The sequence below is a fragment of the Leptodactylus fuscus genome, chromosome 6 (assembly GCF_031893055.1).
Source record: "Leptodactylus fuscus isolate aLepFus1 chromosome 6, aLepFus1.hap2, whole genome shotgun sequence".
NCBI lineage: Eukaryota > Metazoa > Chordata > Amphibia > Anura > Leptodactylidae > Leptodactylus > Leptodactylus fuscus.
This window is the reverse complement of record NC_134270.1, coordinates 133,754,830-133,772,053: the sequence shown is the minus strand read 5'-3', so window position 1 is coordinate 133,772,053 and position 17,224 is coordinate 133,754,830. Positions and strand designations below refer to the sequence as shown.

General features: G+C 45.1%; 1 protein-coding gene across 4 annotated transcripts in view; it reads left to right on the top strand.

The window, feature by feature from the left end:
• Nucleotides 1-7,324, top strand: part of NBR1 (NBR1 autophagy cargo receptor) — a 45,012-nt gene extending 37,688 nt beyond the window's left edge. For all 4 annotated transcript variants that reach the window (XM_075277298.1, XM_075277296.1, XM_075277297.1 and 1 more), the window contains 6 exons: nucleotides 1,181-1,318; nucleotides 1,467-1,806; nucleotides 2,552-2,643; nucleotides 4,397-4,472; nucleotides 4,926-5,031; nucleotides 5,973-7,324. In XM_075277298.1, coding sequence (XP_075133399.1) covers nucleotides 1,181-1,318; nucleotides 1,467-1,806; nucleotides 2,552-2,643; nucleotides 4,397-4,472; nucleotides 4,926-5,031; nucleotides 5,973-6,146 — 926 coding nt within the window. In that variant the 3' untranslated portion in view covers nucleotides 6,147-7,324. The remainder of the gene's footprint in view (nucleotides 1-1,180; nucleotides 1,319-1,466; nucleotides 1,807-2,551; nucleotides 2,644-4,396; nucleotides 4,473-4,925; nucleotides 5,032-5,972) is intronic.
• Nucleotides 7,325-17,224: the final 9,900 nt, after the last annotated feature.

The window sequence follows — 17,224 nt, the reverse complement described above, 5'->3', positions numbered from 1 at the left end:
TGGCCTGACTGCCATGTATAGTCACCGTCCTCATGTAAATCGTGGCACACAGTTGGGATTTGGGAATTTCTATGCAGTTGCTCCCAATCTCAATTGTATTTTCAACCAGTGATATCTTTGGAAATAATATTGGTAGTACTTAGGGCTGGGCAATTAATCGAAAAATAACCAAAACCGAACATCAATCCGATGACTGACAGGATTTTGTGCACATTGGTAGATTGGTTCCATTTTTGCAATATTTGTGAGGTTCCAGCTGCAGTTTCGTTCAGACCCCATAGTAGAATTGGTGAAGGAAGCCTAACAAACAGTGTTACTCACCTTTCCTTGGCTCTGGCGCTACTTGCTCTTCTCTTCCAGTCTTCTGACTGACCTCATGGAAAACTGAGGCCTGTGATTTGGCCTCAGCAGTTACGTGGGTCATGTAGTGTCACAACACGTGTGTCAATGCGTCACATCATCATGTGACCACTAAGGCCCAATCACAGGTGTCACTAGTCCCTGATAATAGTCAGAAGGCCACAGAGAAGAGGGAGTTGCACCTCCCCTGGGCCTCCGCTGCTTATACTATGGGGTCTTCTGAAGTATACTAGCTGTTTCGGTTCAGCAGTGTTCGGTCCAAATGAATCTACCAGGAGAACCTTGCAAGACGAGTCTTGCAAGGTTCGCCTAACACATAATTGTACTTTAAAACGGGCGTGGTTTAAAAAGGGGCACAAGTTAAATAACCGTCATTAATTGTAATCTAGGTAAAATGCCCAATTAATCGCGATTTTGGTTTTGGTCATAATCCCTCAGCGTTACAATACCTACAGCCATGTCTCCTTGTTTCATAAGACACCAGAAGCAAGTTTCTATGATTTATAATAGCGGAGATAGAAGTGTTTGAAAACCCCCTACCCTTATTTTCCCTACACACAAAAGCCCATACACAGTGAGAAGCAGTATACAGCGCTCAATAGAGGAGCAAGGGAAAGAACAAAGAGGTGCAGGATTTTACTGAAATATGTTAATAATGTTTATTACAAAATTTATCAATGACACAAATACTGCCAGAAAATCTAAAACTTACTTTAGAGAAGAATATACCTAATATTACCTATTATCTGTTGTTCTCTCTTATTATAATGTCACTAGCTATATGTGGCGGCGTCCATTAATCCGCATTGTCTTATGACAGGCTCTATACACTCCTCTCCACAATCAAGCTTCAACTACAGTGTGAAGTCTGAGGAGGACGTATCTCAGAAGAGCAGGCCTGGGCTACCAGAGACAACAGACACAAGTGCTGCAGACCTGGAGAAGGCACCGGATATGGGTACGCAGCATTTATACAGTATATATACCACATCGGGCATTTGTGTTTCACCTATTGAATTCAAAAATAATACCCAAATATCATGCTGCAACAATCATGATATAAGAAGTGGCAAACGTTTTTATTGAATGATATTTTGCCATTTTAGATGCTTTACCAGTAGAGATCTATGATGTAGAGTCCCAGAATCCAGATGAACAGCAGAGAGACGAAGTGGAAAGCCAGGCATCGTCTGATTCTTCTGAAGATTACATAATCATTCTGCCCGAGTGCTTTGATACCAGTCGTCCTCTCGGGGAGTCGATGTACAGCTCAGCTCTTTCCGAGTCACAAGGTGACAAAGAGAAAGACACCAAAGTGAATGATGAGACCTATGAAGGAGGCTGCCCAGTCCATACTCACAGCATTAATGACATCCTCACCACCTCCCAAACTCTAGATGCCATACCCCTCACCCCTGAAGTCATCACACCTTCTCCCCAGTTGAGGTATGAGAATTTCTATTCCACAATCCTACGTGTGTGGCTTCTCCTTGAACTTAAAGGGGTTTTCCTAAGGATAGGCCATCAAATAAAGATTGTCCTTGGTCGTTCAGCTGTTATAAGAGGCTGTAGCATTTGGGGGAGCGCTTCTGCCTTATCAGTACTTGCCAAATACAGTGCTGTACATTTGTGCAGTGACTGCTTGGTATGGCATCTCAGCGCATTGACTTGAATGGGACTGAGCTGCAATCAGGCCATATAAGCAATGCACGTAATGTCACATGGCCTGTGAAGCGGAAGTGCTGCTTAGCAAGTGCTGCTCCCGCTTCAAACAACTGATCCACAGGGTCCCAGGCGTCAGACCCTAGCCGATCTTCAATTGACCTATCCCGGAAAACCCCTTTATTGATAGTTTCTTTATTCTTTATATTTCTTTCCCACACCAAAAAATATACTGGCTTATTTTGTTTGATATGACTGTTAAACCCCAGGAAATCCGCCATTGTCGTCTGCTTACCTCCAAAATCATATAGTTATGAATAGTCTAACTATTCCAGGCTATATACGGTAATTTAGCAAGTAAATATCAGTTTTACACTCACGACTGTATGGCCATAACAATCATTTGCCAACCTGGCAGTCGCTCTTTGTGGCCTTACCCTTAGAACTCTCCATGATGGCTGCTCTGAGGTACACAGCGATGTTCAGGCTTTGGCACCTATTGGTAGAGATCACTTTTATTTCTTTCAAGGTTTCCACCAGAAAATGAAGTTATCCCGGCAGTCACAGAAGAGATGATGCCATCAGATATTGGAGCATTAGCTGCCGAGCAAACATCCACAGGTAAGACTTACCCACTGACCGAGGAGAGTCAGATCAATGGGGCACATTTATGAATATACTGTATGTATTTAGGGTGCCATGTGGCAAAATTGCATGTGACCCATGTACGTGCTCTATATTTATGAAGCATCTTTCTGAGTTATTTTTTTTCTATGATTCCCTCATACCCCACATTTTCAGTATAGCGCTGTGCTTATATATTTAACACTATAGCACAGAATACCTTGTCAGACCTTGTAAACCAGGTTAAAGGGGTTGTCCAGGAAATACAGAACTAATGCAGGAGGATGGAGAAGATGAAACATACCCACCTGCCCCCAGCGCTCCGAAGTCCCACCGCCATTGTCCGGTCCTGTGTCACCCAAGGGGCTTGTTCCAGCAGATGTTCTCGCCACACGTGACCACTAAGGTCACAGGAAAGGGCCAGAGATGTCACCAGTGACGTCCCAGGGTAGTGTTAATGTTTCATCTTCCCCAGCCTCCTGCATTAGTTCTGTATTTTCTAAACAACCGCTTTTAAGGGTTTTTGTTTTTTTTTTATAAAAAATATTTCAGGCCCTAGCGACCCATTAATATATAGGAGTCTCACCAGAATATCATACATCCTTGCCTTTGCTACACTTATGCCATGACAAGTGTTTATCCTCTAGTTATAGGGTAGAGGACAAATAGCTGATTGGTGTTGGTTAGACCTGATTCTGAGAACAAGGGGTGATTTTTTTTTTTTTGATTTTTTTTTTTATGTTTTTTTTCACCTGAATGTAGGTGAGCCCGTGCTGTGCGGGATACATCTGCACTCCACTCCCTTCAATGAGAGCACCAAAGATAGCAGTACAGGATTTGGCTATCATTGTCGCTTCCATTGAAATGAATGGGAACGCAAGTGTATCCCGTTCTGCATTGGCACATCTTCAGTCAGCCTAGTTTTGGTTAGGCTGAATTCACAAAGGAGGTAAGAAACACCCAACCCCCTTTTCTCCTTCCCCCCTCCTTCTTAGGATGAGTGGTCAGACCCCTTATCTATCATCAATTCTGTGGATAGAGGATAACTATTCCTCATGGCATAACTTCTTTAAAGTAACTTTTCTGCCATTTTTGGCAGCATAAAAATGTTTGTGTCTTCCAAAGAGGTATCTCTTCCTTTTAAGATGAGATAAGATAATCCTTTAATAGTCCCACATTGGGGAAATTTCAGTATGTTACAGCAGCATAGTAATACAGATACAGGATAATACACAGTAATATATTACGGAAGTAAACGCGTATATGCTGAGAAGAGAAGGAAGACTTCATAATCATTTAGTTTTCTGTGCGGAGTGATCTTCGCTTGGTCTTAGGGGCAATAAGAGAGGGACTATTACGGCATAGGGGCAATAAGAGGGAACTATTACTGTGTAGGGGCAATAAGAGGGGACTATTACTAAGTAGGGGCAATAAGAGGGGACTATTACTAAGTAGGGGCAATAAGAGGGGTCGTGGGGGTTTGGAAAGGGGGCCCGGGGTCGCGGGGGTTTGGAAAGGGGGCCCATGGGGGGGGGGGTCGCGCAACACAGGAACGCTGCCGTGGACGAAGTCACAACCATGGCCCTCCTCCCGGGCCCCCTTTACAAACCTCTGCAACCCCGGGCCCCCCTTTCCCCGTGACCCCGGCCCCTTTTTCAAACCTCCGTGACCTCGAGCCCCCTTTCTACCTCTCCCGTGACCCCGGCCCTCTTTACACCACAACCCTGATACATGTTTGCTCTTTCTACAGCTCTCACTGAGATTGCAGCAGGTCCTCCATTTTCAGAAGCTTCTCCTCCTCCCAGATCGGTCTTTGACCACACAAGGTAATAAAACGGTCATTCTATATGTATATACCTTCTCAGCAAGGTCACACGTGAAAGCATCCTCCATAGACAGGCCACCTAATGCAGATGTGTCAGCTCTGTTATGCTATATCTTAGGGCGGCATAGGATAGAGGACACAGAGATTGGGAGTATATAGCGTTCTGTGATATCAGTAGTAAGTGAGTATATAGCTTTCTATGAGTCATGGAGCAATTTGTGAGCTCTGCATCTCCTCCTACACAATGACTTATATCCATACACATATACAGACTTATACAAGACAAGCTGTCATTTAGTTTGTGTGGGCGAGCAAGGACTCCAGGTAAGTATGAAGGGAACTCCCGGGAGCTCGGGTACTCCCGAGCTTTATCTGGTCTTGTACTCAGAACTCTGGTATTATTGGACATTTAATAGACTATAGAAACTGAATAGTGCCCGGTTTATCTCCTCAGGCAGCACACAAGAGGCAGTATTGCTGGAGGTCTGGTGAAGGGGGCGCTGTCTGTGGCCGCCTCAGCTTATAAGGCTTTATTTGTCGGTCAGCAGGAAACTGCTATGGTACGTATGACATTCTTTGTATCCACAAATTTTTATTCACATACCAATAATCCCCACTCTAGCATATTGCTGGGGGGGCACTACTTTATAACTGGTAGGAGTCTGACCTCTGGGACCCCAATGATCCTATGAAGAAGGGTCCTCAGAGCTGATATAGCACTTTGTACGCTGGATTTTCAGTTGCTGAATAGGCACAGCATATCTGGTAGAAACTGCAAAAAGTACACTAAATAATGCCAATTTGGTTGAAATCTGCTGTGAGACCCCTCCCCCCCATGTAAAATAATATGATGATCTAAAACCTGCACTTCATGTAATTTCCACTGGATTCTGTGCAGATTTTTATACAATATGTGGATTTGGTAAAATCTCCTCCTGTGTATATTGACGTACTCAGAAGAGCTTTGCAGCATCCCCTTCATTCCAGAATCAATGGGTATCCGAGAGGTCAGACCCCAAGTCATAAAATGATGGAAAATCCTAGATATATACAAGATGGTAAAAGTCCTGGTAATTCTTGTTTAATATACAGAAATTATTTGTATGTTTTATGTTCGTTATTTCATACAGATAGGTTACAAAAAGATCATTTTGGTTTGTAAATTGTGATGTAATGGTTAATTCAATGTATATATCCATATGATAGAGATGGCAGGTGTGTGTGTGTGTGTGTGTGTGTGAATATAATATATATATGATGTGTATGTGTGTGTGTATATATATATATATATATATATGTATGTATATGTGTATGTGTGTGTATATATATGTATATATATGTGTGTGTGTGTATATATATATATGTGTATATATATATATATATATAATATATATATATATATATATGTATATATATATATATATATATATATATATATATATTACATACATATAAATAGACCTGTGATTCATAGAGTAACTGAGCTCTCTCTTACCCACAGCCCCAGTGTACAGAGGAACAAGCTGGAGCCATGTTGGCCGTGCTCCTGGAGATGGGATTCTGTGACCGTCAGCTCAACCAGCGGCTCCTGCGCAAACACAACTACAACCTCATGGACGTAGTAACAGAACTGATACAGATCAATGACAATGACTGGTATTCTGCCCGGTACTGAGGTGGAGGGACAGCACTTTCATTAAATTGTCAGAGCATTTGCACGGCACAGCCCGCTGGCCACTTAGCAGCACGTCTGGTTTTTAGTCCTTTTGTGTGTGTCAATGTTGCTCAGCTTTTATTTTTTTTATATATAAGTAATAGTCTTCATTTCCTTCTAATACTGTCACTGGTGATGAAGCGTGCGGAGAGCTCTAGGATAGATCTCGCAGATTGCTGTGGGTTTCTAGAGACTCGGGCCAAGACATTTCTGCTGGTATAGAAACCATTTAATGGGAACACAACCCCCAACCATATTAACCCAAGTCTATATTGATGAAGGTAATAACATGATAGAACTTAGTGATATCCTAATACGTGAAGGCGATTAGTGGGGTTGGTTCCTTCTGTCTATGTGGTCCATATTGTTTGGTGACTTCTATGTCATCCCTTCTCTTCAATATCCAGATTTTATTTTCGTACAATTTAGGATGCGGACGTTAATGTGGGCAGTCTCCTGTAAAGCTGGAGTTTCCCAGGTCACTCGCCAGTAGCTAGACAACTAGCTATAGAAGGTGGAAAACAATGCAGGTGACCAACGGCTGACACCCAGAACCAAACATATGACCCAGCCTGGTGTCATATACACAAGTTACAGGAGTTCCTGTGGTTTCAGAAGTGGTGTGTACATGGGTAGTAACACTACTCTTACTACTATAGGACTTCTGTATTTTCACCAGTTTTCCTCTCTGCAGGCTTTATCTTGAATTTTCAGTTTTCCCCTGAGTTATTGTGCATAGACTAGCTGCTTTTCTGTCTTCCATACATTACATAGAGGAGAGGAGATCTTGCTCCTCCAGCTCTCTACAGCTCTACAGAGAAGCAACAGCAGCAAGAAGGACATTATATAGCAGTACTGGCCAGTATAACTCTGACTACAGCTCCAGGGTGACCTAGAACACTTCCAAGATCCTTCAGCAGCAGTGTGTGTCTCTTTGTATATACGCTGCAGTATCTACACCCTGAACACTACCAGGAGCCGCAATGTCTTGGTACAGCTGATCTGTAGGGGTCCGGGTCCTATGGATAAGTTGGCAATAGTAGAAACTGAACAATCCCTTTTAAGGTGTTAGGCCCCGTTCCCACAGAGTAACGCGCTGCTCATTTAGACACGTATCAGAGTGAGGCGCTTCAAAACAGATCCCATTGACTTCAGTGGGTGCCGGCTTACGCGCGCTACACAGTGAAATCAATGGGTTATAAAGCCTCCCATTGAGTTCAATGTGTAGCGCACGTAAGCCGGCACCCACTGAAGTCAATGGGATCTGTTTTGAAGCGCCTCACTCTGACACGTTTATGTGTCTAAATGAGCGGCGCGTTACTCCGTGGGAACAGGGCCTTAAATATTCATCATACAACAGCAATGGGACTTCATTGTTACGGATGTCCACTAGGGGGCATCTGTCTACATGTAAGAATACACCTAATCCATTAGTGATTGAGCAGATTTAAAGGGAGATGGTAGTTAAGGGAGGGTTATTAGATTTATTTTACATTAGCACATAGCACTTCATCCATCTTCTATTCGCCTGCTAAGTTTACATAGTTTTCTTTGATATAACTTACATTTCATAGTTGTTGCACTTCATTCCTGATCTTACACTTTCTGGGGACTTGTCAGCTCAGACTTAGGTTCTGGCCTCTTAATAATTCTGGCTAGGCTAGTGACTGTGGCATCTAAAAGGTCTCCCAAGGGAGGAGACCCCTGGGACAACCATCTAATCTCCCCAAGTTCAGCAAACAGCTACTTTTGCTGATGGTCCTGGTAGGGCAGACGTCAAATAGGTGGCCTTGTAACAAGTGGTTGGCTCAAGTCTGTCAGAACATGAGGCTCTCCTATAGGCGGGTCCTCCATTCTGGCCCCCACTGTGATGTCCGTATGCTTTTATAGGGAATATACACAGGGATTGTCCTTTTTGGCCGAAATTGGCTGGCCCCTAAGGGTCTAAACTGCAGAATGAAGTCTCCATGTCCTTCCTTCCCTGCAGGCTATATCCAGCACATACGTCCGGCTAGAAGAGAGAATTATAAAATAGTTATTATAGGGGAATATTATTATATTATCATCTTGATACAACTGTATGATGTCATCTTTAGTGTAGATTAACAAATAAGATCCGCCAGACATGACAGTAACATTACAGAGCCATTGGCAGAATGCAGCGCTGTATCCTGGCCCTGGCGGGACATAAGGGAATTGTCAGATCTGTACCTTATTACTCTACAACCAATAGAAGTCTGAAAGTTACTACAAGGGAGACGGCTAGGAAACCTTACATAGTATAAAGAGGACGTGGACGGCACAACATCTACTCTTCATGACAGTATTTGTGAACCTGTATTACAACACTACCTGGAAATGTCCCCAATTTCTACATTTGAATGCAATTATTTTTCTATACAATTCCTCGCAGACCTGTAGGCTATGACCAGCATCATACATCTAGATATAAGCTACGTGTGTTGGCTTTGCATATACTTTGCTTTACTTGTACTGATCTGTGTTAACATAGTGGGTTATAGCTTATTGTCATCCGGAGGTGGATTGCTTGGGCTCAGTGTAATGGTGGTCTGGATGAGGATGGATTTCTACAGTAGAAATTCACTCTTAGGCTCGGGTCACATCTGCGTTCGGGCCATTCCGTTCCCCTATCCGCATGAAATATGTGGAGAGAGAAGTCCTGCAAGCAGCATTTTTCTCTCTGCATGTTTCGTGCGGAAACCACATGGACCACATTATAGTCTATGGGGTCTACGGGTTTCCTTAGGTAACCGATTTTTATTTTTTTTTTATGTGGATAGGTGTCCGTTTGGGGGGTCCCCAAGCAGACTTCTCGAACGCAGATGTGATAGGGCCTTATACAGCCAAATTTACTGGGCACGAACTGGCTCATCTGAACTGAACTCAGTTCACCAGTAAATCAGGCCAATACACAGACCAGGTTTCATGTCCTGAGCTCGGCCATGTAATACCAGCCCAAGAACTCATGCATAGGGTCTATAAATCTGCATATAGTCAGAGCCAAAGATGGGATTTCACCCTGCCCGGTGGGATTAGAAAATCTCTTTCCTTCCCGATCCTGTCCCTGGACATATGGTGCATTCAATTATAGTAATCTTGTGAGCATGAACACTAATACAAGCATCATGTATAGGTTGTTATAGAGTAACTCTCTGATGTAACACTAAATGGGGCAGTTCCATGTTTGCAGACCACCAATACCCACTGGCTCAGAAACTGCAGATAGTATAATACAGAGGATGAGGAGAGCAGTATGAACATACCTAGGGCCCCCTGCATGACCAAAAAAAATGTTAATGTTCCCGGCTATCACAAGTGCACGTATGCTGGCCCATTCAAGTGCAGGGCCTAGAGCATTGAACACTTGACAGCCCCTCCCCTCTGCACGGCAGTTGTAGCTGTCTTCTGATTGGATGCTAGAGCCGTCACTTATAACAGAGGGGAGGGGCTGTGAAGCTCTGAGCGTAGAGGGCGCTACACATAAAGGGTCGGCTATAAGGGTGCCCATAATGCCCCTGGCGCCACAATCCTATAGATTTCTTAGCCATGAAACCTGCATATGCCATATACCAGATGCATTACCGTATTCCTACCTGAATGGTGAAGTCAGTTGTAGTTTAGTTCCTAACAATAAAGTGACCAGATGTAAAGTGGACCAATAGCATGTAGCTCACTAGGAGTCGTGGCATCACTCAGCCACGAGGCATGGCATATAGTAATGGAGGATTCACCCAACAGTTCCACCCTATGACATACAGCGATCTTGGCTCGGCACCTTCCTCCCTCCTCTAAGCAGTACATGTGCTGTCTGACATTGCTTTACTGGAAAGACCAGAATTCTTTGTTTTTTTTGTTGGCTTTCTTAAACCTTGCATGATGAAGTCCAAGAGTAGAATATAGACTAGATGTATGTATATTTAGAAGAAGCACTTTAAACTCTTTACAATGTGATGTAATAATGAAACCTTGTTATGCTAAATGATTTATTAAAATCAAGATGTTAATATCTGTTTGGCCTCTTTTTTTTTTTTCTTTTTAACATTTGTACCACTTGGGTGATCTATAGAATCTCATGGCTTTCACTACCCTTGCTATGCTGATGACACTCATATATAGCTCTCTGGACCAGACATTACTTCTCTGTTGTACATAGTTCCAGGGTGTCTAGCAGCTGTAGCCTCCTTTCTCTCCTCCCGCCTTCTCAAACTCAACATGGAGAAAACTGAGTTTGTCCCACCACGTACGGCCCCTCTACCTGACCCATCTATCAAAGTTAATGGAACCATGCTTACCCCTGTCCAACGGGCCCGTTGCCTTAGGATAACACTGGATCCTGACCTGACCTTCAAGTCACACATTAAAAACCCTCAACACCTCCTGCTGCCTCCAATTTAAGAATATCCATCAAATCCGCTCCTTCCTCACCCCTGAAACTACAAAGATGCTCGTCCAGGCCCTCATAATCTCCTGCTTAGAATACTGTAACACCCTTCTCCATGGCCTCCCAGCGAATACTCTCGCCCCCTTCCAGTCCACCTTACACTGCGGTGCTTGCTTAATACACCTCACCCCCCGATCTTCATCGGCTGCTCCCCTCTGCCAGTCCCTCCACTGGCTACCCCTTGCTCAGGGAATAGAGTTCAAGTTACTAATGATGACATACAAAGCCATCCGCAACCTGTCCCCTCCATATATCTCTGGCCTAATCTCTGTATATATTGTGTACCGTATGTAAACCCTCAAATGTACAGCACTATTATTATTAAATAGTAATAATATAAAGGTAACGCACTCCATTGGGTCCACAGTTCGGTAAAGAGTTGATCCTCTCGCTATTATGACATCACCCATCCTACCTAAGCAGCATGTACAGTGCTCCAGGAGCTGAAGACCACACCCCCAGTGCACCAAATGCCACATTTCGATAAGACTTCAAAGTTGTTTTTCTCCAAATCTACAAAAGTTACATATATAACTATGTATGCTATTTATCACTGTAATGTGCTCTGTAATATAGTGGTGACTGCTGGATATGCTTAGTTCAGGTGGTAAACCCCTTTTAAGAAATTGAATTCTGAAATTCTCTAGACTCAGAACAGAACATATGGCTACTGAATTGTAGTAATTTTAAAGGGAACTTATCTCACAATTGTTTCTATTTTCTTAGTAGCTGCTCTGATTCTCTATACATGCTTTTTGCACAGTACTAGAGATGAGCGAGTACTTTTGGGATCAGCCGATCCGAACAGCACGCACGCATAGAAATGAATGGACGTAGCCGGCACGCAGGGGGTTAAGCGGCCGCCCGCCGTCAAAGCGGAAGTACCAGGTACATCCATTCATTTCTATGGAGCGTGCTGTTCAGATCGGCGGATCTGAACAGTACTCGCTCATCTCTACACAGTACCACTATATCGAGGTTACAAACTATCTATGTGCCAAATTTCATACAAATCCGTTCAGCCGTTTTTGCGTGATTGAGGAACAAACATCCAAACTTTCACATTTAATTATATAATATAATATTAGTAAGATAAGATAGGATTGCAGAAACAGAGATTGGTCATCAGTCCTGTCTGTATAGAACTTGTGTACAGGCAGAAGGAGCGATGACCAATCTCTGCTGCCATTGTTGTAATGTATTAATACTAATTTACAAGAGGTAAGTTAGGAGAGGGCGGTGAGGAACACCCTCTCCTGATAGTACTTGTCAATAGACTAGTATTGGGGGGTTCTTCACAGCTTAGCGTCATGGCTGGGCAGTAAGGAACACCCCCTTTGACAGTACAGAGCTATAGACAGTAGCGTTAGGAGGGGCTCTCCCAGCTAGACCGTCAGGAACACCCTTCTGACTGTGAAGAGCTATCGGTAAATGCACTGATATCTCTTACCTCGGGGCACATAATGGGAAAGCTAACAGTGAATTCAGCGCACTGTCGGCTTTCTAGCAGTATATAAAACAGCAGGTGCCCGAGGGCATGAAAGGTCCTCTTTAAAGACCACAATGTTGCGTGAGAGCCACAGTACTGCCCACACAGTAGAATTCCCCATTAGTGCTCACTACCAAATATAATGCTTCTAAATGCCCCCCAACACAGTACAATTTTCTGTTACTGCCCACACACACTATAATGCCCCTCTATATTGTATGGCAAGACCAGCAGGACATTATACCATGTAGAAGCTACTAATAGATAGAGATGAGTGAATACCGTTCGATTGAATATCAGGCTATTCGACATATTCGATATCGAACAAATACCACGCGGTAAACGCAGTAAAAATTCGTATCCCCCTCCTACCATCCCTGGAGCTTTTTTTGCAGCAATAACTGTGCAGGGGAGGTGGGACAGGAAAGAGGAAACGTAGGCATCGGAAAAAAAATAGGAAAAGTCATTGGCTGACGAAATCAGGTGACCTTGGATCTATAAGAATAGTGGCAGCCCTCGTGTCTTTTGTGGCTTGGATAGATAGGGAGAGACATCGTGCTGAGGGTCAGAGAGAAATTTTAGCTTCTGCTAGGCAGTAAAACAGCAACACTGCTTGATGAGTCTATAAACACCATCAACTTATAGGCTCATCCTGCAGAATGTTCTGAAAACCACTTTTTAGGGCTGAAATTCCGTACCTCTGGTATACAGTATATACCTGGGCTGAAGCAACAGAATGGGGCTGAGACTGTAAACGCTGCTGGGGCAAGTCGCAATTCAAAGAAAGGGGTGAAAGAATTACTACTGGGGGTGGCAGGGCTGAATTGACACAAAGGGGCACAAAAAAAAATCTCTGCTTGTGGGCATAAACTTAAAATGCAGGTGCCCCAATCTATCTATAACTCAAAAGTTTGTTTTTCAAAAGAAACCATAGACACACAGGTTCTATCATGAAGTTACAAGTAGTGAGTGGCTCAGCAAGTGACAGTTGGGGTTCAGTGTGTACACTCTATGCCACCAAAAAGGATAACTGCAGGGCATACTTGCACCCCCTCAACAAACTCAACTAAACCTCAGCTGGGGGAAGCCTCCACTCACCCCAAGGGCCACAGGTCCAACTTCTACACCCAATACATGTAAGGTGCAGAAGGATCAGAGAGGACAGGGCTGTGGTTGGCCAGGTACTCACGCAACATGCGCCTATACTTTTCCCGCCTGGTGAGACTAGGCCCCTCAGTGGCGGTAGTTTGGCTGGGGGGGTGGTTGTGGGAGGGGACATCAACGTGTCCCGTACCTTGGAGAGTGTTCCCCTGGTGGTTGTGGACCAGATGGCAGTTGTTTGCCTCTTGGAGGAAATCTCCTCTCTGCCGCCAGCGAGGGTTGACGGAAACATTTCCATCATATTCTGCACCAGGTGCTTGTGGCAATCATTTATGCGATTGTTCCTCTCCCCTACCAGAACGAAAGACGAGATGTTATCTTTATACCAGGGGTCGAGGATTGCAAAAATCCAGTATTGGTTGCTCTCCATGATGTGAACAATGCCTTTGTCTCTGGAAAAGCAGCCCAACATGAAGTCAGCCATGTATGCCAGAGTGTTACTTGGCATGACTTCGCTGCCCCCACCGGAAGGGTCACTCTCCATTTCCTCCACGTTCAACTCCCCTTCACACCATCCATGCTGAAGCAATGGGATGCAATGAACTTACCTACTAGCCTCGTGTGGGACAGTGACATCAAATGCCACTTCATCCTCCTCCTCCTCTGTCATCCAATGGTGAGAAGATGACAGGAGTGTGCTCTGAATGTTTTCTGGCTAGCAGCGGCTACTTTATAGACTTACGAAAATGGCCGCATTTTCACCAGTATATCAGGCACAATGGGGTAGGTTTTTAAAAACCTTTGCACGAACAAATTGAAAACGTGCGCCAAGTGTGGACCATGTTTGTGGCAAGCTCCAGAGCCACTACCAGATTCTGGCCATTATCACACACGACCGTGCCTGGGCCCGGGTGCATCGGCGAGAAAGACATTGCCGTTTCATCTAGGATGGCATCCCTCACCTCGGGGGCAGTGTGTTTTTTCTGTCGGCCAAGCTGAACTTCAGCACGACCTGCTGACGTCTCCACACACCAGTGCTGCAGCGTTTACATCTTGCAGGTGGGGTCGATGTTGCAGCGGAGGAGTAAGCTTTCTGAGAACCCCTGGCATGAATTTTGGGCTGGGAGAGGAGATAGGCCGCTCCAGTTTGCGAGCCAGGACCAGCCTCCACTACATTCACCCTGCCTGTCATTATAGAGAAGCAGCGTCCCTGACCGCATGCGCTTGTCCATGCGTCAGTAGTCAAGTGGACCTTAGAGCAAAGCGAGGAACGCGGAACTCAGGGCCCGAATAAAGGTATGGGACACGTGCTGGCGCAAGGCAGGGACGGCACGCCAAGAGAAGTAGTGACGGCTAGGGGCAGCTGCCATCAGGTCACGGAAAGCCTGAGTCTCCACTAGCATATACGCCAACATCTCCAGGGCCAGCAGTTTTGAGATGAAGCTGTTAAAGGCTTGGGCATGTGGGTGGGTTGCGCTGTACTTCTGCCTGCAATGAAACGCCTGGGAGATGGGGAGTTGTTGGGAAGAGGCGCATGATGGTGCAGAGGCAGGAAAAGGGGCAGATGAGGGTGAACTCTCCAAACTGTCAGAGGCAGATGTGTAGGTGTCCAGGTTGGTGGTCTTGACTGCAGCACCAGCACTGGAAACAGTGGAAGAGGCAGTGTCAGCAATGCCGGGCGACGATTGTCCTGCGTTTGCTTTCTCCCACTGAGCCCAGTGCTTGCCTTCCAAATGACGGCGAATGGTTGAGGTGGTCAGGTTGCTTTCCTCAGAGCCCCTATTCAGTTTTGAGTTGCACAGTGTGCAAATTGCACTCAGTTTGTCCTCCGCTCATATGTTGAAAAATCTACACACCATCGAGAGACGTGGCTTGATGGTTGACTTTTGGGCGAGTGGCTAGTACAGGGAAAATCTTGGGCCTTGCTGGCTCTGGCTTCTGTGAAGCAGCTGTTCTGTGCCTCTAGCCACCTTTTTTTTGGTGCTGCGCTTGCCTCCACAACTACACTGCTTTCCACGCTACACATCGCCCCTGTCCAGGTTGGGTCGGTGGCCTCGTCCTCCACCACCTCCTCTTCCAATTGCTCACTCTCCTCTTACTGCAAACCACGTATAACCACAGCCTGCCTTGATGACAATTGTGTCTCGTCATCATCACTGAGGCCAAGAAACACTTGTTGCGGGTCCACAACTACAAAATCGGCAGGAGAAGGCGGATGCTCCAGTGTTTGGGCATCAGGACAGAGAAATTCGTCTGTTACCTCCTTGGATTCATGAAGTGGTTGAACAGAGTCGAAGAGTGGAAAAGGACCCAAAAACAGCTCCAGTGAGAGGGCAAGGGTGGGATGACTCTGCTGGAAAGATTGGGCATATTGGGAGAAAGGAGGGGCAGACTCTTGGGTATGAATATGACTGGAAGTAGTGGCTGACTGGCTGGTGGAAAAGCAGCTGGAAGCGTTATCCGCTAGCCACTGCAACATGCAACACCTGTTCCTGGTGCTCAGGCCTGGTCTGCGTTGTACCCTGCTTAACATTGCCATCAAGCCAAGGATTGTGGGTGAGCACAGTGCTGGCTACCCCTCACCAGTAGGCATTGCATCCGCAGTAGCTTGACTGCAGCCTGGGCCCCCAGCTGGATTTCCTGGGCATCAGGACAAAGAAATTATTCTGGTAGCTCCTGGGAGGGGGCAAGGGTGGGCTGACTGCTGGGAAGATTGGGCATGGTGGGAGGAAGGAGGGGCAGACTCTTGGGTATGAACACGACTGGAGGTAGTGGCTGACTGGCTGGTGAAAAAGCTGCTGGAAACATTACCTGCTAGCCTTTATAACACCTGTTCCTGGAGCTCGGGCCTCGTCAGCATTGTAGCCTGCACCTCGTTTAACACAGCTGTTAAGTCAGGAATTGTGATGAGCGCATGCTAATATTTCTTTAGGTTTCAATTTGTGTTTCTGTCCATATTAATGTAGAGCAGTGGTTCTTAACCGGGGTTTGATCGAACCCTAGGCCATATGCACGGTTCATTTTGTGTACCAGTAAAAAAACATATACCTATGTCTTGAATTTGGAAATAAATCATATTTGATTTATCACTAAAGAAGGGTTCGGTGAATGTGCATATGAAACTGGTGGGTTTGGTACCTCAAACAAGGTTAAGAAGCACTGATGTAGAGGAAAGAAGGTTTCCAAGTATTTTCCCACTTTCCATAGAGGTGGTATTGAGTGTGTAAAGTGTCTAGTTGTTAGGCTGTGATAGTGGGGTAATACTGGGACTTGGGCATGTTAGACGCCCCCAGACATGCTTCCCCTGCTGTTCCAGTTGCATTCCAGAGGTGTTTGCATCATTTCTTGGGGTGTAATTGTGGACTTGGTGACCCTCCTTAGTCAAATTGTGGTTTCCCCTGAAACGAGCATTCCCCCCCCCCAATATTGAGGGTCTACTTGAAACAAAAATCGAATGTTTCACTACTTGCTCATCTCTACTAAAAGGCTTTGTGTATGTGCCCATTAACTGTTAGCCAATAACCCTTTTTATCTCCCCTAGAATACCAGTCTTTCCTAATGTCATAGAAGGATCAATGTCACTACCAGGAAGGGCAAAATTTAATATAAAATATTAAGCTCCTAATTTTTCATCCTCAAACCGTGGGTGTGTCTTATGGTCCAGACAACAGAGTAAGTGGTTTAGAAAAGATTTTTGAATAAATCTTTTGAAATATAAGGCTAAGTTCACACTAACGTTATTGCATGTCCATCACAGGATGAGAGCAATAGACATTAACCCTTTCCCGACATCCACCGTACTAGTACGGCGCATGCCGGGTGTGTAACTATGGGGGCCGCCATAGCCGCCGGTTGTCTACTGCTTTACGCAGTTATCAACCGGCGCTAATGTCTCCGATCAGTCCCCGGACTGATCGGAGACATTAACTCCTCTGGCGCCACGGTCAAAGGCGCCATTTTCCCGGCAGCGCATGGGCACCGCCATTT